This window comes from Falco cherrug, chromosome 3 (genome assembly GCF_023634085.1).
Source record: "Falco cherrug isolate bFalChe1 chromosome 3, bFalChe1.pri, whole genome shotgun sequence".
NCBI lineage: Eukaryota > Metazoa > Chordata > Aves > Falconiformes > Falconidae > Falco > Falco cherrug.
The window spans coordinates 82894844-82919064 of record NC_073699.1 but is presented as its reverse complement, the minus strand read 5'-3'; the positions used below and the strand labels follow the sequence as shown (position 1 = coordinate 82919064).

Below are 24221 nucleotides of genomic sequence, written 5' to 3'. Positions count from 1 at the left end.
CTAGGTCCATAAGCAGTGAGTAAACAGGTAATTCAGTGTTCAGAACCTCTTTCCAGAATTAAGAGAGATGCTGTTTCAGGGAGAAGGCTAATTTTCACTCTGGCAAGCAAGGTCTCCAGTAGCTGCAAGAAAATTCAGAACCTGGATGCAACTCCACTCTGATCACAAAGGGAAAAGTATCTGAATGCATATGATTTGAATTTAAAACCATATTGGTTCAACCATCCCATTCTTCCTCCTTACCCTTTTTTATCCCCCATCAAAACACAAAGTGCATTGCCACTGAAGATAATTTCACATTTTTTATTTCAAAGTATTAGGGTGCGTTCAGTGCTGTAAAGCAAGACTTTCAGGCAGGTGAACGGGAATGAAAGTAACTGTAAATCTACAATCTCGCTGTATGGACCTACTGTTCAAATCAGCATTAAGTAGTGTTTCCAGGATACGCTGCTTTCTTACAGAGCAGAGGATATACAGAGATGGCTGACCTCATTCTTCAGGTTTCTTGCCAAGAAGTGTTCAGCTACGTGGGCTGGGAGCACGTTCTCCAGAAGCACCCGATTTAGATTCTCCATGGTTTCAATCTCCTCCCGCTCTTTTTTGAACTTGTTCTTCCACAGGAAGTCTAACCTACAGTAATATTCATTCTGTTACAAGAGGACACAGAGGTAAAGAAACAATAGGCATCTTGTCCTGCTGGAGTACAGGTTTAAGAGACAAAATAATCACAGTACACCACCCCTACAAGGCTGTTACTTGGTCACTCAAGTATAATTCCAGATTTTATAGAACTCAAACCCCCAAGCACACACTATACATTTCATCAAAGTTGTAAGGCCCTCCCAACAAAAAGGCCCAGGAAAAAATTAAAGTTGCAAGGTACCTTAAACAACGGAAGATTTATTTATTTACACTCAAACTTTAGTAAAAATTAATTCAAAAAATCAAACACTGTTATGGAAACAGTTTACGGTTTTGCAACTTAATATGATTTTTTACAAGTAGAATTTCACTTGCAATAACGGGCTTTCAGGAAGGCCCTAACTTTTATCAACTTGAACTTATGTCATGCAATCAGCCTGGCAAAAAGAGGGCAGTACAAGAAAAAACAGCCTATTTATATGCCTTAAGTTTATCAAATCATTATCAGACTATCAAAAATGGCCCAGTCAGTTGGGCCAACCCAGTTGAATTTTGTTTTTTTTGGTTTGGGTTTTGGTTTTTTTTTAACACTCCTTTCTATAATATTTTATCCTTCTTTACCTTTTGTTCCAGAGTTGTTTTTTTTAATATCCCCAGGAATAATAATATCTGGAACTATATGGAAATGTGTAACATTCTTGGAACATCCATATTTTTGGAGATCTGATTTCATTAGAAATATATTGAAAAATGAATAAAAATGCATTTTTGTGGAGTTCTCTCTACTTTTTTCTATATCGTCAATGTGTTGTCATAAATTCTATGGCGTTATTTCTACAGCAAAGCCTCCACTGGCCTGGAGTTGATCTCAGTTGAGCTGATAAAAATCAAGAACTATTTTTATGTAGTCCAATGGTTTAAAGCTCACGCAGTCTCAATGAAGACTACATTATTAACCAGGAGAACCTGATTACGATGACAATCTTAGGATAGAAAAAACTAAAAATGCTAGCTAGTATTATTAGCAGTCAATTAGCATTCACATGAAAAATGATAGTCCTTCTGATTGGAAAGTGGCTGTCACAATGCAAAATAAGTATTTTGATGAGATCACAGCCAAAGGTAGAGTAGAAAGTTAAAATAAGATGGTATTACAATGATTTGGCAAGCTTTTAAAAAGCAATGAAGGTAAAAATTTGTTAAGCAAAAAAATGTATCTGCCAAAAATTTGTAAGATGAAAAAATAGTAAGAGGAAAATGATGCCTTTGCTAAATGCATACAGAGCAATACACTCAGGTTGCCTTTAAGTTGTTTGATAAGGGCTAGGTACTATTTAGACACTTAATTACAACATCAAAAGAGATCATCCATACCATGAAATCCTTGTTGATAGTTTTTGTGTGTGTGTGTTGATACACATATTAGTAAGGACAGAATGCAGACTTCAAATGCACTGCAAAAGAAATATTTTGGCTCTTCTGACACAAATATACATTGTTCTGAAAGGAAAATGGATCTTAACATTTTAGAATGGATCACACTGCATCCCAGAAATGTGGACTTATGATGTCAAAAAAGCAAACAAGCTGGATATTTCCAAGTAATTACATGATACTAAAGGATAGTTGCAGATTATAAGCAAATGAAGAGTGGGCAAAGACTTGAATACATGTAAACACAAACACAAAGGAACAGAGAACCTGAGAACAGGCTTCTGCAGGAACTTGGAAATAGGATCTTATTGTTGCTCTCTGTCATTGTTCCTGTATCAAATGGCAATTATTGTCCCTATAAGAACTGAGGTCATGAACCGCTTCATTTCAAAACTGACCACATGATGCAACATACATACAGTCATACTTTTGGAATGTCTGTTTTATATGCATATTATACATTTATACATCTCAGTTCCTCACACAGATGATAAATTCAAATGCCACCAACTGTATTCATGCAAAAAATAGCCAACAAAAACCTGGGACGTGAAAATTACTTGCATAAATTGACAAAAGTAAACTGGACGTATGCTGAAATTAGGTATCCATACATTGTACCAACTTCAAATTGAAAAGGTGCTAGATAAGCTCAAGTTATCAAAAAGGTAAGTTTTTTCTTTAAAAGCTAATATTAAACATAATTTACTACTTTATTACTTATTGAATCAAATTTACTCTGCCACAAAAACTGGCAAAGAGAAGTCAGAAATCAGAAAAAAATAAAGCAGAATGTATTCTACAATGTGCTTTGAAATTATAAAGGTCAACATATTTCAAAATGCCTATTCAGACTTTTAAAAACAAAAAAGCACCACCTTATTAAAATTTATTTCAAATAGTGAGGGGTTTTTTGTTTGCATGATCTATCCAATTTAGTATACACACCATAAAGATCTCTTCAATCTTTGTAGCCTTAGTCATATGAAAATGAAGATTGTTTCCTACTTTACATGTTATCCCCAGAACCTTTTCAACATATCAGAATCTCTGAATTGTGGCCTGCAGGCACGATATCCATGAGATACAAAATTTTCCTTCTTCACCTTACGCTGCTTAATTTGACAGCACTTCTCTGAGGGTGAGCATAGTGGAGAATGCCCAGGAAGGTATGAAGGACACTGTGTTCCTCTGGGCACCGCAGAGCAATTGGCTTCCTCCAGGACAAGAGACTACCATGCATCTGTGCAAGGTAATGCAACACAACCCCAGAGGTTAAAATCAGTTGTAACTTCTTGTCCAATAGCAGTTAAGTGCAAGAAGAACTGATTCACGTCTCACTGATTGCACAGAGATGGGTTTATCTATGTTTTTAAATTCTAGCAGGACACTCACCTGGGTCTAGTTTCAATATCTGCTTAAGTGAAGCAATGAACTCATTCTCATAGTTTCACATACAAAGTCAAGACAAGCAACTCCAGAGTAGCTGCCTACGCTGTAGGTGTATACAGCTGGGGGGAAGAATTCTGCAGTAGAGGCAGCACTAAAGCAGGTAAGATCACTAGAAATTAAACCTGGGGTTTCATTCCAGAGAGGGAGTTAAGGAGATTTTACCTCACAGCCATTAGTTACAGACAGCAAGTGTGAGAAACTGTCTCAACATGGAGCATCACTGGAAGATGTCTTAGAAGACATTAGAAGCTGATCGATAAGAAGTCATCGGCTCCAAAGTAACCAAAATGAAAAGCTGCTGGTCTGAAATGTGGTGGATAGCCTGATCATTCAAAACAGCCACAGTGTCAGGGCACTGAAAAATGGTAAGGATATAAGGCAAATCTTTGGAAGAGAACTGGGGTGACCCTGGGAACAACAGAGCAAGGTACTTTGGAAAAAACTACTACAGAAAAGAGCTATTTAAACGTATTAGCTAAAGCTGATACAAAGGGGAAGAGTTGACACCTCTTCTGTAAACATGCCTCCATTTGTTACAAAAAACCCAATGGGCATGTGAATAGCAGTAAAGTTTGAAATAAGTTTCCATCAAATACTTTCGGAAGAGGCTCTTGAAAGACTACATTATCTAAGAAGAGAAGGATCCTCTCACAGAATAAAAGCTCACTAAAAAACAGAAAAGAGGCTACAAATAAACAGCTTTCAAGGCTGAGGGAAGTTGCCATAAACATCTGGGCAGTAAAGAAACCAATGAAGTTCAGTGTGGATAAATACAATATAACCAATCTTGGGAAAAACAAAATAATCATCTAGCGTACAGAGTGATAGGATATGTATAATTTTGGGTACTGATAAGAAAGAAATTCTCAGGCTACCCCAATACTGAAAATTCAAGCTGGGCCATATCAGATTTAATGCTCAATAGTGTTTAAATATGAGCACGCTCCTTAAACAGTCTAGCCCACAGCAATGTGCATTCTCCAGGGCAATGCCTGGGCAAGGTGCAAGAGTCACCATTCTGAACATCTCGTCTGCCCGCTGCCAGACTATTTTCAAATAACTAACAGTATGCATGGAGAATGAAATGCATCACTTGATCTCAGTGTTAGGGAATGGTTGTAGCCTATGCTGGCATGACTATCAAAAAAAAAGCAGTTCTCCATCTCACTTCTAGCTGCTCACTCCCATCCTATGCTCATTCTTTTGGCACAAGCATTGCTGAAGCCACACCATAAAATCAGATCAGAAAACAGATCTGGCTGAAAACCAACCATTTTTCCAGGGTTAATTTTTAAGCCAGATAATTTCCCATTTTTGGGCCACTATACAGCTCCACAGGCAGCTGTGTCCATACAAATGAGGACATACAAGTATAAGAATGAGTAGCTGAGGGAAGGCCTACTTCTTTCAGCAGGGATGCTGGTTGTACAGCTAGAAGTATTAGCTGAACATGCAAATTAAGTTGGCTTATAAAACATGCAATGATATACTAGCTCTCCCTCTCTTTACCCCCATTCAACCAGAGACACACAACTCCCCTCCTGCTTTTGCATCAGGACAAGCATCTCTGACCAGTGGTGAGCAGGTTCACAGAGCTAGGTTTGTAGGAAAGCATTCACTTTTTGTCTAGATGAACTTTCTGGTTACTCACTCTGGGGACAGAGGAGAAGCAATGCCAGCGTAAGGGAAATGGAAAGACCACCCTTCTCATCGGTGGCTATTATCTTTACCATTGTTAAAATAATCAGATATTAAGAGAAAAGACATGTTATTATCTGCAAAGTAGAAAAGTGCAATAGCAAACAGAGAAATTACTTGCATATTACCCTTTGTGGAAGAAGGGTAAGGAAGAGTTTTTCTTTGCCTGCACTGCCAAGATGACTTAACAACATTCTGCGAGGGCTACTCAATTAAAGTAGCAAGCAGAAACTTTAAAAACAACCAAGAAGACAGACACTTTCACATGAGTTTTTATCAAATCGTGAAATTCATTATCAGACAGTGTTGGGAAGACCAGGAAGATAAAATGGGTTAAAAAGTGATCAGAGAGTGTAATAAAGAGCAGAGTAGCCAATAGGTATTAAATATTGCCACAAAAATGCCAACTGGCAGCAGGTGGGAAGCATATGCCCCTGGAAGGGTCACTCTATGCAAGTTCAATTCCTCCCCTATTCTCTTCCCAAGCATTTGCTACCAGTCAGTGTCACTAACAGTAACTTAAAATGTTATGCCAGGTATGTATTGAAATTAGTTCGTAACACTTTCTAGTTATCTTTTAGAATTTACTTGAGAGTATTTGAAAACAGAAAGCCTTCTTCCTCCTTCTCCTTTGAGGGAGAATACATTAATAGAAAAATAAAAAGCAAAAGACTAAAGAGCCACAAACAAACAGTAACATGAGGATCCTGGACCTGCAGCTCAAGACTTTTTCCATTATATTGTTTTTCAGTTGGTGTGACAGGGAACAACATACAACACACACTGTTGCTGTATGCAAAACAAACTTTCTTGTTGATGTGACTGAATTCACAAAGAAATACTCTCCTTGCCAAGCAAAGATGACATTCCTTCTCTCCTTTCTTCTTGGTGTTGCACCCACTGCCTGTATCTGACACCTTGGTTGAGAGGGACTAAATGTTCTCAACTGGTGTGGTATTTATTCTTCTTTCTGAGTGGAAGTAGCTGTGCTCGAGCCCCACTCTCTACTATCATCATCAAAAGAGCAAACTCTAACGTGGTGTCGGCAATAAAGCAGATGAAGAATGTTATTTTTAATTCAAGAAGGGTGTTCCCCACGACAGCAAAAACTGCAGAAGCTGCCAGATAAAAACTTTTTGTTTAGTAACCTGCAGGGCCTGCTTGGCAGTTTAAATGACGCTCATTACGTTTCTAAGAACTGTAATGTAAATGAGTGATTTAAAGAGTCTGGGATAAGCTCCCTCCCGAGGCTGCAGGCTGTTCATGAGATCTCACATGGATTACCTCTTCCATCTCAGAGCCCTGTGTTGCACACTGCATTGTTCCTGGCACAATGGGCTGGAATTGTTGCTTTTAGCCATGGATCATGGGCAGACCAGAGGATTTAGGGAAAGAACTGCCCCTGCACCTGCCCTCAACTTCATAAAGGGTGATTGATATCACGTTTGTACTAAAAAAGCACAACTGGGCAATAAAAAGAGTAGTTTCCTGTTGGGTCATAGTTTCAGTGCAACTGTGGCCTCAGCATGTGGTATACTTCTGTGTGCATGGTACATTGTTTCTATGTCTGCATCAAATTGTAGTAACTGTGAAGAAAATAGCTTTTAATTAAGCAACGAGGGAGACAGCAGATGGGTGCAGACAGATGGGAGCACACTAGGAAGCTATGAGACAATATTGGTCAGCATGACAAGCAATAGTCACAGCACACTCCCAGCGTAACGCCTACAGTCTCAATGGCAGTTATTGGTGAGTTTTAAGGGCATACTGGAAGGTAATAAAGAAAATAGCTCCTCAAATGTTTCTGCTGCTCCTTGGCAGGGGTGTGGGGCAGAATGGAATAAAGGCGTTTGTCAGAAAATCTAAAAACATTTGAGGAGGTGGCAGGCTGCATGTGGAGGCTGGCGTTGTGTCCACTGATGCAGATGAAAAGAAGTGTGCACCTTACCTGTCTACCCAAAACCAGTAATGTGACGAAGAATATAAACAAAGAAATTGAACCCATTGTCTTCAGGTCTTTCAGTATTCCTGGCCTATAAAATAAAAACATAAGTAAAGCAAACTGCTCAAAAGTTAAACCGAAATCACTTTAGCACAAGAATAAGACCACAATATATACTACTTTCTGTTATGTAAACTAGAACAATTTAAATATTATATGCTTTATTGTTTGATGAAATATTATGATTTCCATTATGTAGCTTTAATTACTTCTACTACATTCTGTGCAAATATGCCTACATTTTTAAGTCCAGTAGTAAGATGAGGATCTAATACACATTTCCTTGTTTGCTTACAAATGGAAAGCATTTGGTGATTATTCTATACAGGCAGAATAAAAAGAGATTTTTAATCTAATAACACTACTTCCATAATGGAGAGCTTGACTGTATCCAATGAATATTAAGAAGCAGAAACAAAAGCACCTAACTCTTAAGATGCCTTTTCACCTCAGAATTACAGGACACCCAAACTAGATCTTGTACAGAGTTAATTAAAAGCTCTGCTTTGGGAAAAGGTGCTAGAGGTAATGGGAAACAGTTCATATTAGCACCCTGCTGCTGACCCTACTGAAAGAATGGTGAGAGATTTAGGAGGAAAATATCAACAGACAAACAGCCTGACTGGCAAAATCAAGGCTGCCAGAAGCACATGCTCAATGTAAACTGTCCCAGGGCTCTCCATCCCACCACACAGATATCCTTTCCACTAGTGCAACGGAAACAAAGACCTGGGTTTGTTCATTTAATCTTCATATTTAAATGCAAAGAAAGCATATACTTTTTTTCTTTTTTTTTTTTTTTTTTTTCCTAAAATCCAAATAATTTTCCATGGTTCTCTCTGTGTCCTAAAGACCTCGAGACCTCAAGCAATTTACAGCACAGGAAATATTCTACTCTGAATTTTCATTTTTTTCTGTTATGGCATTTGCACTGCACACTCAGCCCACATAGAAGAGCTGTATGCAAATTAAAGGTGTCCAAAAATTATTTTACACAGCAATACTTAGAACTTAAGTAATAATTTTGGTCTTATATAATATCATCTATAATAAAGATTTGAACAGTTTCACTGTAAATTTAACAAACAAATTCACAAGCACAACAAAATAAACTTTTGTTCTACTTAATTTTAAAAAACCTGTAACTGCATTTGTAAAGTTTTAAGACAACGTACTGGTTCTGAGGAAGTTGATTTTCTTCAGCTTGCAGCAAATGTGCTTTAACAGCCTTAATTATGTTCAGCCTTATGCCTTAACAACCTTAATGATGACTTCTTCCTGATGTCCTTTATTACAAAAATGCAAATTAAATCACACTTTATTTCCTATAGTATGTGATTTAAACACCTTGCCCAGACTTGTTTATTTTGTTCTAATGCCCTGAGGTGTGACATTAAATCATACATTAACTGCAGCATGACAATGATTTTAAATTGTGACTTGTAGATTACATAGCCAAGCTCCGAACTGCCATAGGTAGTATTTAACTTGTCTTAATTTCAGGACTGGTGTTATCCACCTACCTTCTAAGAGGTGCCATTGCATACATAAATTTGCTGTAGTCATCCAGCATGGGCCCATGAGTGTGCAGAAGGATAACATTGTAGCCCACCAGTGCAATCAACATTATCATCATTTTCAACTCATAATTTATCCTCAGGAAAACAGAACAGGAAATGAGCCCTAATATGCAGCTGTATATAAAATACTGGCAAAGAAAAATCAAATGGAACATATTTAGAATTTGGCTCTTGAGAAGGAAATCTCACATAATGTAATGTTCACGCTAGTTTAAAGAACAAATTATTGACCGACCACTCAAGCATGGATTCTATCACAACTTGGGACATTATGGGTTACAGACAGACGACAACAACCAGATGTTGGTATTTCACAGCATAGACCCTTTTTTTTTGCTACGCTCCAATTCACCCAAAACTCAATAGAATCCAGATTATGCTCCTAATTTATGCTCCCTGATTTACACCCTTTGTCACTTTTGATTTACTCATCTGCAGTAGTGAGGCGTGCCTATTTGTGGCATACCACTGCTGATGCTGAAGTCTTATGCAAGAGTCTACTGCCAGCAGACTGACCAAAGATTTATTTCTGTGCCACTGTACAGTTTTCACTGATTCCTGAGTTCACCGGTAACAGCCCTGTATGTATCACTAGCTTAAGGGTCAAGCTAAAATGTCTAAAGATCTGAAACCAATTATTTCATTGCCTATATCTGCAGTATTTATCAATTGATGCAATACACAGTTGTTATTAACCTCACAGATATGCAGTTTTACAGACTCTAGAAATAGAGTTAAAATATGAATAATACAAAATTATTAAAAAGGTCTATGCATAATATTAAAAAAATCCTTCTGTCAAATACTTTTATGACTACATAAGAATATGTTCAATTGTTAAAAAAATGTTTTCTTTCCTATGTCATGTATATCAACAAAAATATGTATGGTTGAAGTTAAATTCCTGGAAAGGCATTTTCTCTGGATACTTTCTGGAAATGGATTAGGGCATCAAAATTGATGCTAAACCAGGAATAATGCATTCTCATTAGAATCATTATCTTAGTCATTAACATAGAGCACCTTTGCCAAAGATGCTTCAGGAAAATTACAGTCCTGCACCTTGTAAGGAAGTTAGCTTTACTGAAACTACAAAGCATTCTATTTCTAGATATGCTATTTTCAGACTACTGTTGACTTGTTGATGGCAGTACTTCTGACAGAACCTGAATCACTGTATACTAATTTTGGAGGATCACTAAGAAGAATAATTTTCACAGCACCCATCAGACAGAATTGATCTGCTATCTCAGTCTCTGCCGTTACTGTAATTTGCTTGCAGATCTGCTTGAAATAAGAACAGAAATAACTGCTGTTTAGAATCACCAAAAATAAAATGTCTCCCATGGTGGCCTTCCACAGGAGGTCACACTTCAAATTCAGTGTTATGTAAAAGTAGCAGCATCCATTTTTTACTCTGTAAGGCGTACTACTTGTGAAATTAGTTTTCCAAAAAGAAACAAGCAAACAAAGGGCAGCCTTGAATCCATAACTGGATGCATTTTGACAAAGACCAAGAAACTTCCAAGTGGAACAGACAATCTCTGTTAGTGTTCCAGAGGAATATGTAGACTAGATTGAAAATTTCAGTTAAGATTTCAGCAAGTGTTGACAGAGTGGCACACAGCCACACATTTAAGAACGTGGACTCCAATACTGCGTATTGCAATGCAAGATTCCAGTAAGCAAGAAGCAGATCTGGAAATGAGTCTGTAGGTAACTGTGCTTGAACAGCCACACCAAGTCAGGAAGGCTTTTTTTCTAAGATGCCACCTTAAATAAACCATTTTCCAACTGTAACTTACATATGTTTGAGGCTATTGTTTCTGAGTGCTTAACACTGCAAAGGAGTTCTTCAATTCTCGTCAAAGGAACTGAAATTTCACTCTTTTAGTAAAAGAATTTGCAGATTTTACTAGATGCTTAAAGTATTGTAGCTTGAATCTTTAGCTAAACCTTTTAGCTTTCCAGACTAATGCAAAAGGGCTTGAAACAAAATCAGGAGGAACTGCAAGACAAAACGCTTCAATAGATATGCAGAGCAATAAAGGTAGCTGGCATTCTAGCTAGCTTCTCAGAAGGATGCCTGCAGCTACAAAGCAGGCAAGTCACTGGAAAACAGTAAGAATTTGGTGAAGGAACAGTCAAAATAACCATACAGAAAATCAGGACTGGTGGAATTACTGTCAAATGTGTAACATGAGAGCTCTGGTCTTTGTCAAAGCACAAAAACTGCAAGCTGTCAGACAAATGGCAGCCTGTGTCCTGGGCCAAGTGGTCTGCTCTCAGTTCATCAAATGAACATGAAAATGCCTACAGAGGAATTAAGGTCCAGCTAGGAAAAAATCGCAGCTTTTATGTGCAGGTATACTGGGCTTATTTCTTAGTGAAGACGATTTTCAGGCTTGTTCATCCTACACCTCTGTACATCCCACTGAAGAAAGAAATGTGCTCAGGCTACAGAGGCATCGAAGCTTTATCTAAGGCAGAGAGTTGCGGTGATAGCAATCCTTTGCACTGACCCTAACTGGAAGATCATTGCACACTGAAGAATTAGCAATCCATGCTGCAGTGAAGCTAAGCAGGTGCAGGCCCATGCTGTGCTCTGCGTATCCCTTGGCTGCAGGATAACCTCAGCCAGCTCAGCCAACTGACTGCAACCAAGGAGCCTGCAGGCAGCTCCAGCTTGGTAGCAGCAGTTATGCCGCCTCGGTTCCCTTGACTTGATCTAACAGTGCAGCAGCAAGTTCTCATAGATGTTGTTCTTGTCTGACAGCAGAAACAATGAACAGAAATGTTTCCTTTTAAGAAAATCCTGTGAGAGCTCAAAAGAGGAAATACTAGGTAACCTCTCCACAGATGGGATCTGCACCTCATGCTGCCCTGACTGGGGAACTGTCTGGTGCTGCACAATTCAGGATTCCCAGCACCTGAAGGGATATAACTCTACCTACCCTATTTTCCTTCTTGTGCTAGCTCCAATAAATGGTATTTCAACCAACACATTGCAGAGTCTAAGTGACTTTCTTAACGGGATCACAGGCCCAGTGCCTTGCACCAGTGATCTACACCCTTAGGATTTAGCCCAGCGCATTTGGTCTCCTCTCTTAAAACTGAAGACCTACAGTTTAGTGGCTATAAAGACCTTTACTAAAGTAAAAAGGGATTCTGTGCCATTACATCTATGGAAAAAAACCTTGAGAACACAGTCATTTTGTTCTAGTTAGTCAATTAATCAAATCCCTAGTCAATTAAAATGTCTTCCTTAATTGCATCTTTTAGAAGTCAGTATTAAGAATTTTATTTATTTAACACAAGTAGGTAGCAGCGCTGATACCAGACTGTATTTTATCACAGGAACAGATATGCAGGACTTAAAATCTCCCAAGTCTAAATTCTATTACATGGGAACTACAGAAGCATAATAGCAAAACTAAACAAAACTAGTCCCCATAACTTATGGTGTAATCTTTGCTAAGTCTTTAAAAAGAGCAAGAAAGGAAGCAATACAACTCAGAAAAGCTATTTGGTTGTGGTAGTGGTGATGTTAGAATCAATTAGTTTGCTTCAAAATGAACTAAATTCCATTTGGACTGAAATAATTCAAAAATCTCCTATTCATTCATTTTAGATTACATAGTCAATAGAACTGTCAGATCCACTATCATAAATCACAGGAAGTCTATCTAGATGAATAAAGCTTGAAGTTGACACATAGATTCTGAAGACTGAATTTTTAATTTAAGAAAACAAACATTTGTCAGCTTAATTATTCAATATTTCATTCAGTAAACACAGAAGAATTTTATTTCCAGATTTAAAAAAAAAAGTCAAAAGTAGTAACTCAAAAGGACTTCATAGCTTTTTCAAGCAAGAAGTTATGCAGTGCCTGAGGATGAAAATGGTATGCATTTAAGGAATGTTTAATAAAAGAAAAGTGAGGAAAAAAGTTTTAAAAAACTTCAGCCAAGCAAACTTTTTCCTTTATTATTATTATTATTATCAGAAGTGACATTTTAACCTAATTTTTGTGCCAATTTAGCAGACAAAGTTTCTCTGATGAAAGAACACATTTTAATAGTTTAAAATTTATAAACTTGTTAGAAATACGCCAATCACAAGAAGAGCTGACAAACATCAATTATACATGGGAAAACAAAGGAAAAAGACACATAACATTTTTTTTTAAGAACAACAGATTGAATCTTAATAACAGGTATAAATTACCAAAACTGTATTTTTCAGATGCTACTTGGAGAACTTACTGATGAAAAAAAAGGAACAAAATACCTTTCAGGATGTTCAAAACTATTACAAGTAATATAAAAGAAGATGACTAGAAAACCTGCTAACTAAAGACACAAACAAATATATATATGCATTGGAACAATTTGTTTCTATGTGCTTGTGAGTATGAACACATGCAAAGGCTGGGAGAAGGACTGCATAATTTCTTTGACAATAAGGATAACTTGATGTCAGGGCCAAAAGAAGACGTAGGCACTTATCCATACCTGGTGGTATTTAGTTAGCTAAATTTGAAAATGAGAAACAGAAACTCATGCACTGCTGTTGCTTTACGAGGCAGATGCTGAAAATCTGTAAATGCTGCAGTTACTGCAACTGTAATTTTTTTCCCCAGGAGAGTTCTACACATAATCAGCATCTTGCTTTTGTGTGTGCCTAGGATTGTTTAGCTTGATGTAGTGAATAGCTGTTTCATGTAAAACTTATCGTGTGGAATCACCACACACCATTTTGGTACGGGTCTCATCAATTCTGCATAGAGATAAAAGAATCTCCCATCTCCTCCCACTGCATCCTGCTTATTAATCCAAAGACTGTTGACCTATTCTGGCACAATATACAGCCTGTTATGTTCAACTGCAGGTCTTTTGTAATCCCCTTAAGAATCACTGGTTTTTAGGATACAGATCCCATTTTTTGCAGCAATGTCCTTTCCCCTCTTCTTGCATGTGCCACTGTGCATTTGTTTACACTAAGACATCTTCTTCAAATCAGTTCAGATCTATTAAACAGTTGATAAAGTGGTACATGAGTATTGTATTTTCCTCCCTCTCAACCCACCTCTTAATCACACCAAAGTGTGATGATCAGAGATTTCACACTGATTGCCAGGTCAATGATGAAAATTGTGAATATTTTCAGGTCTACCACTGGTCCTTGTGAAACCTGCCTGCAGATCCACCTGGCTTTCAGTACACAGTCTGCTTTGCAGTCACTGGGTGCTCTCCTGTTTGTTAGCATGGGTGAGCTATGCTTCACAGTTATCATACTGTTTCCTGCTTTTTAATCTGACATTCATTAAAATATCTATTTTCAGAAGTGCCAACCCCCTTTAACTTCCAACTTACTTCAAATGTAGTTGCAGATGACTGAAAAAAAACCCAGTCTTTTGCTGCAGTCTTAAAAACTGGTGGGTGTTTAACTTCAAGCAGATCTGGCAACAGTCAATTTAGTGTAATCGTTGTAAACAAACGAATAAATGTAAAATGAACTCACCGGTAGGAAAAAACAGTTGTTTTGTATACACCACCGTGTCTGATTACTTGAATTAGGAAAACTTGCATTTGATGAATTAAGAACTGAAGGAAAAGCTTTCCCAGCATTATCCAGGAAAAACTAGAGAAAAACAACATATAATCCATTAGCTTGTCAGCTGTTTAAGGTCAAAATAGAGAAGAGAAATAGAGAAGCAGAGAAAGCCTTGCCAGTAATCACTTAACTCTGGTATTTCACTGCAAATTGAAATAGCAAAGGGAAAATGACATCACTCGATTACTTGTTCCTGCATTCTCAGACAAAAACAACTTTGTTAACCTCCATCTGACACTTCCCATTTGAGTAAAAGATGAAAGGCTCTTTCTTATGTTACTTTCATGTATCAGAAGCTCACACACATGAGACAATGATGAAATAAATTTAATATGAATAATTCTTTGATTTACCTCAACTGAACTTCCTATTTAAACACAGGAAGAATTAAAGAACAAGAAGTCTTTACTGAAGTTGATTTACACAGATGTAATAACGTAATAACAAAGACAATAATATTGGTACTAATGTTATTGAAACAGAGTAGAACCAGTATCTCCTGGGTCACCACATTCAGCCAGTTGATGTCACAGGTAACCATCATCACACAGTACCTCTGTATTGATCCAGTGCTTTCTTGGCATGTTAGATTTCTGTGACTACATTAATTCCACTGCTTTGAATCTCACCACTTAACTTCTTTCTATGTTTATCCAGTATTCCTGGCCAGTTCCCATGGTTTTTTTCTTTTGCTAATCTCATCCTTTAGGTTTCAGATAGCTCCTTTCTCTCCTTAGTATGTACATTCCTTGCATTTAATGCCATCTCAGCCTTCTTATGCTCAGCAATCTGTTTTTCTAGTTTCTTCCCAGAAAACAAGCTCTTTATTCCCCTAATCATTCTAGTAGTCACCCTCTGCACCCTCTTTCAGTTCAACCTTCTGGATGACCGAAACTGCAAACACACTTCCCAGATTTTATCAGTGAATCATGCAATAGCATTTACACTAATTCTGCAGAAAATATGTTTTCATACATCCTAGAACATCCTACAAACCCTTAATTGCTGAGTGTACTTCACAGAAGTGGGGCTCAGACAGATCATGATGTTATAGCAGCTTAACACATTGCTGCGCATTGGCATAATCCTAGCCACTAACATCACGCTCAGCAAATGTGAGGTAGCTCTCCTTCATTGGGACTCACTTTGGTAAATGCAGTTTACACTTACCAGGAGTTAAAAGCAGTCACATGGATGGTTATTGTGATTCAGCTGAGTTGTCATTAAACCCATATAATTAATCAAAGTCTTGTACTCATCACATCTCCATCTGATGAGCTTCCAACTTGTATCAGAATTTCTGGTCACTGGTCTGTAAGACCAACCACAATCTTGTGCTCTGTACTACTATATTACATCCTAGTTCTTTTACCTATATCCTTAGCTGACTTCTTCCTCTCTAAAATCTCAAGCCTTCCTTCAAAGACATTGCCTGTCACCTTAATTTCATTAGCAAATTTCACCATCCCTCTCAAGGTGTATATGAAAATCAACACCAGGTTGATCATTGCAGAGCTCCACAGGTTGCCTCCCTCTCACCCATTGTTCTCTGCAGGTAACCAGTTTGCAATCCACCTCTAAATTCTTTCCCCAACCCCATCTTTACCTACTGCCCCAGCGAAAAACTGCTTAGTTTCACTCAGAGTAACCAAATGTGGATTAAAACAGTTTATTGATTTACTAACACTAGATCTGGTCAGCCACAGCTCTGTATAACCAAGTCTTGAACACTTCCAAGGATGGAGATCCCATAATCCCCCTTGGCAGCATGTCCCAGAACTGTACTACATGCAGAGTTACTTCTTCTTTCCTTTCTAAGGACTATTCAACCTCCAAGCTATCACCCATGGTCAGTGTCACTTGGTACGTTTTGTGGTGCTGCTGAGAAGAGTTTGAAAACATCATCACTGTAACACCCCTTCAACAGAAGTAGGACTGGTTGTGGACTTGGGAAGGTGATTGCAACGCCACCTGCTACCAAGACCAAGTTGGCACTCAACTTTGTACAGTTGGCACTTTCAAGCTGTCTTCCTTCGCTAACATGCTTCTCTGACTCTTCATGTGAAACTACACATCTTTAACCAGCAATCAATGAACTACACATTCAGGATCAGCATCACTGATACAACAGATAAACCCACAACACCAGACACTACAAAATGTTAGTAAACACCTACAGATTTTGAAACACCCTTCTATAAATGATCCTGAAGAGCTCCCATCACACACACACACAGACACACACAGACACACACAGACACACACACAGACACACAGACACACAGACACAGACACACAGACATATACACACAGACACACACACAGAGACACACACACACTCTCTCTCTCTCACACACACACAGAGTGTTATATGCATATCTACCCATTCTCACAGGATGTGTGGGTTAAATGCACACACTCCCTTTTCTGGGATTTTGGGCAAAGACCCTCCAGACAGCTTTAAGTATTCAACCCTCATCCCTACCCCCAACTATTTAAAGTGACATTCTCATCTTATAAGGTGTTATTAACCAGGTCATTTGCCAAGGGTGGGCAATGAGAGTCCCCACATCCCACTGATAGTGCATTTACTGTATTCAGTCTCAGAATCCCATCCCATGCTTGTCCACTGTGCAAAAGATTATATACCATGAAAAACTCACAGTTCTATTATATAAGATACATGTGTATATGTATTTATATATATTAATCTATATTAAAGTATTTTAATTTTGGTTTTGAGCTTTCTACAGGGCATTTCTGACCTATGAATGTTACCTGTCTAGACAGAATTCTATAGGAAATGTGGTATACCTATGAATACATAAATAAATATAGAAAGGGGAAAAAAAGGATACGAAAATGTTGTCAACTCCCGTGAGCCAAACAACGGTTATCTCTGAATGATGTGTTTGTACTTGTCTTTCTTGTCTCTCATCAGTTATCTACATCTGCTATCGTGCTTTGGAGATATATATTGTTCTCCAACGTAGTATTTTTGTGTAAGAGACAGCTCAGTCCTACTAAGCAGTCACACCTACTCAAATGACTCAAATGAAAGCGATATTTTTTATGAATACCAATGTTTGCCAGGGAACATCTGAGCATGCTACCATTAAATTCTCATTTTAACGTCATATATTCTAACAACTTTTTCTTTCCTTGTGTTTGTATAATCTGCAATCTTCAGTTGAGAGTTTTTTGCCTCACACGATGAAAATGCGTGCTGTGCTGGTATTTCTTTCAATAGGAGCCATGTGGTGACAGACCCTACCCCTGCAACATGAGATAAGCAAGGCAGCTGCATCTCCCTTGTTACCTCATTAAGAATCTGCAAAAGATTACACAATACCCTAGTTTAGATCTTACTGGAAAAAAAGCCAGCTTTCCCAGTGTGGTACTTTCAACCCTTCTCTACAATCCACAAGGCATCAGAACCAAGGCTTCATAATGAACACAGTCCAAGAGCCTGTAAACATGGCCAAATAAAATGGGTTGTATCTCACCTTACTAAGCAAGTGGGCTTGCTGATTTCCATGTTAATGTGCATAAAATAGGATCCTATTGAGAAGAAGGAAAGGTGCCAGAATATAATGTTAAGTGCACTAATCAAATGCACGCTGAATTAAACAATTATGGAATAAGCAATAAAATGTGTAAAGTTTTAATAGCTACTATGTGAATGGGTTGACCCCATGACAGGTAAGCAGGAGGGAGAGAGCTGGGAAATACCCTTCCATTGAACTACTGAATCAGAGTAAAAGGCAAAATTAATTGATTGAAGTGCCACAGATAGTTCAACTGTGGTCATCAACCTATGGTAGCACAATGTCATGCAGCAGACATCTGTAAAGACAACTACTGACATAATTTTCTCTGCAGAAGGAACATGCAGGCTACCCTTGGAATACTAACAAGTGAGCTTTTGCACACTAGCAACAAACCCCCACAGGCCAGAGGTAAGCTCTTTAGGGGGTAGGTGCTTCAAGATCAGCAATTCCAGAGCAGAGCTGTGCTTAATCAATGGAAACACATAAAGAACAAAAACAAAGATCTGGCATGTTACCAAAAAAATGCAGCTCAGCTGAATTTACAGCTTACATTTAATTTGATCCCGTAATTGTTTTCTCTTCCTTATTATACAAAATTACATTGGAAATGGACATGTGAAGACTATAAAGAAAAGGATTAAAAAAAAACCTGTCACCATCCCTCTCTCCCCATGACCCCCTTGCCTCATACAAACACAAAACTGTATTTTAAATTCATTTTCTGCTATTCCAAAAGAGCTATGCAATCTCCTTAAGACACAATGGTATACAGATTTTATAGTGATATATGGAAGAAATTTTTTACAATGAGGTTGACGGAACACCGGCACAGGGTTGCCCAGAGAGGTGGTAGACACCCCATCCCTGGAAACACTCCAGATCAGATTGGGTAGAGCTCTAAGAAACTTGATTTAGTTGAAGATGTTCCCGCTTATTGGGGAGGGTGGGGGGTGGGGTGGGGTGGGTGTTGGGACTAGGTGACCTTTAGTGGTCCCTTCCAACCCAAACTATTCTATGATTCGAATCCTGAATCTGAAAGCTGGTAGGCAGGGCACCTTCCTGGGACAGTATAGCCCTGAGATCCTGTTGTTGTGCTAAGAACCCTTCATGCATTTGGTTCAGAAGTCACTGAATCAAAGAGCTGTTACAGGGCTCTTTCATCATGCCATGTTCCTTGAGATTGCATGAGTCCCAGAGGATGGTGAGGTACAATCATTGGATGTACTGTATACGGTCACTCAGCTTCCAAGAATTGACCCTTTGCAGTCATGCAGTCCAACTATCTCTCGGAGGTGTCTGGAATGTTCCCTGCAGTATACTTTCTCACGTTCAGTTTAATGCAGATCGGCTTGGCAAAAAGAGTTTTCCTCAGCCATTGATTGTTGCCCTACTCTATATATAGCACCAGATCTAATGCTCAGTGGAAGTAGCATTAGTCACCCTCCCCCTTCAGCTAAGAAGTATTTGATACTTATGTCACCTTAGATGTTTTTTAACTTCCCTTGCTGATCATGACTATATACCTCTCAAACGGGAAGACTGTCTGCTGAAACAGCTAATTTGAAAGAAAATTGCACCCCCACTCTTTTCTACTGTTTCTTGACCATAAAGACTGAATTTTATTTGGCATTTTGGTCTTAATTATGATTTATAAGGTGTAGGATGCTTAGACGCTTTTTATCTCCATTAAATCTTAATGGCTACATTTTGCCTTTTTCTACTGAAAGAGTTCATGGAAATAAATGCAGTTAATGGACTCTGCTATTAAGTACATGTTGCTTAGAGATATAATAATGATACTTCAGAGTCTCTCCCACAATTTGCTATTAATATTAAGGAAATGCAAATTTCACAATCACATTTAAAGTCATTTTTGCTAGTCAAACTATTAAGGTTTAGTTTCAAGGTGGGAATTGTACTTAAAATTATCATCTCATGAATATCATGGAACATGATTATTTGTAACACTGCAGACATTACTGATAAGGCACAAGGACTTTAAAATACAGCATATTAGGCTTTACTGTAATAGTCCACATAAAAATGGACATGAACCAATAATATTAAAAACTTTTTCTAAAAATGTACTGAACAACTGCTGTTTTGCTAGAATGTCTTTTACTAGTTGAAGGCCAAATATGAGGTGGGCTGTACACAACAGTAGAGCTTCAGTCTAAGGAAAAAAGAGTTGCTGACCACATCCTCTTTTACACTTTAATAAATAACCATATGGTTGCAGGAACTCTAACTCAAAGTATACTTTAAACTTTAATCTGACCTTCATTTTACAAGCAACTCCATCTCTGGGTTTTGTCCTGTAGTACACCAAATAACCTTTGCTTGGCTAAAGTTTATAATTCATAAAGGCATATACAGTCTTCAGCTGAGGACAAGAGTTGATGGAGAATCAACAAAACAAATATTCCCATTGCTAACTGCCTTCACTGCTGAAAAGTGAGCTTATTTTCTCATTTCCAGCCACTGCTTCTTTGAGTTTTTCCTGTACCAGCCCTAAACACCAAATTCAAGTAGCTGAACTTTATATTTTGAATATGGAATTGTTTTTGACTCTACCTCCTCTAGTTAAAAAAAATGCAGGAGAAAGAACGGAAAATATCTACTTTCCTGAAAAGACAATTAACAAAAAAAACAAAAACAAAAACAAAAAAACAACCAAAAAAAAAAGACTAGGATCATTTAATAGAAAAAAACAGAGAGAAGATTCTACCAGAAATTTCAAGCATTCACATTTGAAAGCCCACATTACATCATTACATCATTCTGACAAGTTTAGTACTTACTGTAACAAATGATTGACTAATGGTCCCCTGAAATGTTGTGGGAAAACAAAATAAAACAGTGTAGGTATTATCAATCTTTAATACATTCATAATCTCCATAATACATTATGTTTTCTGTTACTCTGCTTTACATTTCTGCCTCTGGCAATCATTGTCATGTAAAGCTCCTGGCACAGCCATGGGCCATAAATTCAACATCTAAACAAATACTGAAAAAAAAAAGACCTCAGAAGAATAAAAAAACAAGAAAAAATTATCCCTTTTCCCTTACCATATTGAATACAGCCATAGTCAATATTATAGCAGTGGTTGTCAATGTAAGAGTGATCCTTGGCCAAGGACGGTTTGCAATTATTCCAGATGATTTCAGGATCCACAACAATGAAGCTGATGCTTTCTTGCTACATTGCTAAGTGTGAAGAGTTTATAAAAGAGAAAATAAAAATAGCTTTAGTATATTAAATTACTATAAATAAGAATAAAGAAGGCTCAAGATTGAGGGCAGCATTAATCTTGAAACATTGTACAGAAGTATTCAACTGTTATATTCTCATAAGTTACAATTCACCATTTTACATGAAAATAAATGCAAATTTAGTTTAAATTTCTATTATAATATCAATTCTGTTTAATTACAATTTGTAACTTATTAAACATTCAATATATATAAGTAATAATAGAAAACACAGAGTTGACAGAACTGCCATTACCTCTAATATCAGTAAATTACCTCCCCCGCTTCAATTGAAAGAACAATATTTAGTAGCCTTTGGAAACTTCAAAATGTAAGTAACAACTCTGCAAAGTCTTTGACAGAGAGACAGAGGTCTCCTCACGCAGGATAAAGGCTGTATACGTAGATGTAGACCTGGCAGTCTACAAAATCGCGGGGTTTCTGGGTTTTTCTTTCATTTGTTTGGAGACCTGTTTGAAGTTCATTTTATGTGAAAGAAAACTCAGCAAACCAGATCAACTTTTCCTAAAACTATCTACAAGACAAATAAGCATTTCATACAACAATTAGACTTACAATTTGAAACAAGGTGTATTTAGTGAATAGAAAATTTCTCATATATATTGGCAAAAACTAACAATAAAAACCTCTGACTCATTTAACCTCTTTCCAAGAACACACTGCAAACTGTCCATTCATACACACATAGTGCCCAGAGGCACAAGATGCTCACACAGAATAAACAATTTGTGGCACATCCAATAAATATTAATTTTCCCAAAACTTTAGCAATGAGGAGATAAGGTTGCCTAGAAGCATCTTGTGCCCTTTCCAAATGCCAAATTCAGCTATATTGAAAACTGTAAAAAAGGCAATGAAAAGTTAAGAAACACCACAGTCCCACAGAAATAATTGCTTTTTATCAGCTTGTCTATTTACTTAATATTATCAGAGATCACTTTACATATTGTTTTCACCCCAGCCACAGCAATCAGCAGAGATACAAGCACAGGAAGTCTCTAAAATGAGAACTCAAGCACTAAAAACTATCAAATATAGGACTTACTTTACAGTATTTATCTATTAGTTCAGGTTCAGTGGCACATCAAACTAAACTACACTATTAACCAACACAATGTGATGTAGTTTGCACGAAGGTCTTTGTCATACTGCACATAACTATTTCCCTCCTAATTACACACTATTTGGACAAGCCCACTACATACCTAGAACTTTTTTCTGCATATTGTTTACATATTGCTTTTATGACAGGAGGTTTGCATACTGGATTGGACAGCTTCTGAGTGAATGAAGTCAGTGTGAGGAAGGCCAAAACAGTAACTGGAATCTCAAGGATGAATAAAGAAAAAGGGAAAAAGAGGCAGGTTTATATACACATTACTCGTCCCTCATATTAAAAGAAAACAGCACATAAAGTCAAAACACCTGCATTTTTGAGCAAGAAACTTCTGCTCAGATGCCTTTTTGAACTTCCAAACCTTGTTCTCCAACCCTAAGTACATAGTAAATTTCAAGATAATTTGAATTCACATGTAGATTTTAGAAAAATTTTGTCATCCTTCCCACTTTAATAAAGTAAAAAGCACAAACCTAGATTGCTGCTGTTGCTACAGAAGGGGAGTGTTCAACTGGACGCAGGGAATGGATCAGTGTAAAAATTAATCATTCAGTTATCTGTCTAGTCTACCTAAAATCTAATGAGTCAGGGAGCATGGATTTATGGCAAATTAGTCACGAAATCATGCCTTCAATTACTGTTTGCCTTTGTTACAGCACACCTGGAGCTTTACTACAACTTCACCTACATTGTTCTGTGATTTTCTTGGATGTTTAGAAGTAGCTGGAACAGTTTAAATTGGATTAGGGACAAAACTAGGCAGAAACACTGAGAAAGTATGAGGAATATGAATTGGACGAGAAATGATACAGATAAAGCCATACATTGTACTCTCCTTTCTGAATTATGCTACAGGGAGCTATACTGTTCAAGGAAAGTCTTTAGGATAGGGAATTCCAAGAAAAGAAGCTAATGATGAAAATAAATAATCTGGCCTAACCCAGATACATTTTATTATGAATTTTACTGATTTTAGGTTATTTGACTAAAGGCTAATCAAATTAAACACAAAGACCTGGTGATGATCAAAAGGACAGTGACAGGTGGTGAAACCAGAGTAACCTAATCAGTGCAGAACAGAAACCACTGCATCCGCTGCTCCTAAGACCACTGAAGGAGAATGTTTCAGCCATGGTTTCCAATGGGAAACCAACCAAGAAGCCTCAACAAAAGAAACTCCCTGTCCAGGATGCCCTGCAGGCTAACAATGATTACTACCTAAAAGGACAGTATGCTAAAGAGAAGAGGGGATGAAAGGAAATGGCTGCATGTAAATACTTGTCTAAACAAGTCTGTTGTATATTACAAAATCCTATCTCTAACCACTTTCTGTGTAAGTGCAATCCTTATTCTGAGCCTGCCTGTGTGCGAATGCTAGCAAACTTCATGCTGGCAAGTAGCACAGGATGGGTGCCAGTCACTAGAGAACAACTGATCACATATCTCAGGCAGCTGAGGGCCTGGGTGCCAACAACTGAAGTGTCTCAGGCCAGTCCCTGGAGAGACCCATACGGTGTGTGTGGGAGTGTGTGTGTAACCATTAGGAAACTTAAACTGCAATGTCTGGTAAGGAGATCTACATTTGGAGAGACCCAAGGTGACCGACGCAAAGCCAGTCGCTGCGTAAGGAGGGCAGAGCCTGGGCATGGATATTGTATTGGCTTTTGTACTGATGTTGTATTGAGTAAGTCCATCTTGAGTGACCCACAAATGTGAGTGTGTCTGGTGACAGTCAGGGTGTGTGCTCCACTAGCAAACTTCAGTCCTGATCAGCCAGAAAGGAGGACCTAGACCATCAGTGTTGATCACACCTATGTGAGGGCTGCTTGTTGTTATGTGGGTGCTGTAAGAAA

General features: G+C 37.8%; 1 protein-coding gene across 2 annotated transcripts in view; it reads right to left on the bottom strand.

Moving 5' to 3' along the window:
- The window catches only part of ADCY2 (adenylate cyclase 2), a 225060-nt gene that overhangs the window by 16036 nt on the left and 184803 nt on the right, over nt 1-24221 (bottom strand). Inside the window, exons 16-20 of one of the 2 annotated variants that reach the window (XM_055705833.1) lie at nt 21048-21185; nt 14332-14451; nt 8752-8936; nt 7175-7259; nt 489-647 (exon numbers count right to left, since the gene is read on the bottom strand). In XM_055705833.1, coding sequence (XP_055561808.1) covers nt 489-647; nt 7175-7259; nt 8752-8936; nt 14332-14451; nt 21048-21185 — 687 coding nt within the window. The remainder of the gene's footprint in view (nt 1-488; nt 648-7174; nt 7260-8751; nt 8937-14331; nt 14452-21047; nt 21186-24221) is intronic. The other variant, XM_055705834.1, reaches the window with a different exon arrangement.